The sequence below is a fragment of the Nicotiana tabacum genome, chromosome 17 (genome assembly GCF_000715075.1).
Source record: "Nicotiana tabacum cultivar K326 chromosome 17, ASM71507v2, whole genome shotgun sequence".
NCBI classification, from domain to species: domain Eukaryota; kingdom Viridiplantae; phylum Streptophyta; class Magnoliopsida; order Solanales; family Solanaceae; genus Nicotiana; species Nicotiana tabacum.
In genome coordinates this window covers 58,354,630-58,355,942 of record NC_134096.1, presented here as the reverse complement: position 1 = coordinate 58,355,942, position 1,313 = coordinate 58,354,630, and the positions used below count along the sequence as shown (strand labels likewise).

Genomic DNA, 1,313 nt, shown 5'->3' with positions numbered 1-1,313 from the left:
TTGTTTTTTTACTTTCCTAGTTGACCAGCTTTATTTGCATTAGCAGGAAATTAAGATTGTTATGGCTCCTGATTTCACACTGTGTTTTTGGTTGCTAAGGCCAATAAACATTGACAAACTAATTTACTGGCAGATTTGTTATTTAATTTTGCAAGTCTAGAGAATCACTTCTGGTTCAGAATAAAATCATAGTAACTTAAAATGATATTGCTACAATAGAACCTTTATATCTTTCTTGCGAGTCCTTTTCGAAATTCAATAAGCATAAGAACTCAAATATCAGTAAACATGATATTTTATTTGCAAACAAAGCAACTGAGAAGAAAGTAAATCAATCTACATTGAGTGAATCGATCCCTCAACTCTAGACTAGTTTCATGGTGCGCGTCATCATGGTCACAAATTCGTCCATATCTATAAGTCCATCCCCATTAGCATCAACACCTCTCACCATTTTCTTGCAATTCTCCAAGCTACATTTTTCTCCTAGCATTCGTTGAACCTGCAACAATTCCTCTGCGCTAATTTTGCCATCACCATCCAAATCAAATGCCTTGAAAGCGCTTCTAATATCAGTTGGATTCACACCACCTTCAAGATTCTGCACTCTCATGAACTCCTCAAAATTAATGAATCCATCCCCATCAGTATCTGCAGCCTGAAATGCATCGCCAACGTCATAAGTTTTCGTATTTCCTCCACTTCCCATCATCTTCATAGCTGATTTGTATTCTTCTTGTGAGATCTTTCCATCTTTGTTAGTGTCAAATTTGTCAAACACCCTTCTCATTTCCTCTGCTTTTGGGCGAAAATTAGCCAACGACATTCTTGGCGTTTTCTTTACATTTGACAGATTAAATGATGGACGAGATTTGGACAATGACTTTCTAAAACTGTTGAAACGAAAATAGAGGAAACTCGTGGTACTATTCGACATTGTTAATAAGGTGAATTTTGTTGGTTTACTTTGGTGTTACAGCTTGTAGACTTGTAGTGAAATGTGAATATATAACATTCGCAACTAGCTAAGTTGCCTTTGGTTTCTGGAATTAAAGTTGTCGCAATACAAAAGCGCACTCAGATATCCTATGGGCCAGAATGCTTATGATGTTCTTTATTCCCAATTCACCTTACAATATGACCAAAATCCTCCTTCCCTAAAGGATTATTTTACTAAAGAATTACATATTGCCTTTTAATCTTTCTTTTGATGATAAAGGGCTCTAAATTGTCAAAAATTTGGGGTACTATGGGTGTGTTTGGTACGAAGGAAAATATTTTTTAATTTTTTCATGTTTGGTTGGCTAAAATAT

At 35.4% G+C, this 1,313-nt stretch overlaps 1 protein-coding gene across 1 annotated transcript; it reads right to left on the bottom strand.

The window, feature by feature from the left end:
• Nucleotides 1–207: 207 nt before the first annotated feature.
• On the bottom strand, nucleotides 208–994 carry LOC107803626 (calmodulin-like protein 30). Its single transcript, XM_016627389.2, has one exon. The coding sequence runs from the start codon at nucleotides 935–937 to the stop codon at nucleotides 365–367; it is 573 nt and encodes a 190-aa protein (XP_016482875.2). The 5' UTR covers nucleotides 938–994; the 3' UTR covers nucleotides 208–364.
• Between the last annotated feature and the right edge of the window lie 319 nt (nucleotides 995–1,313).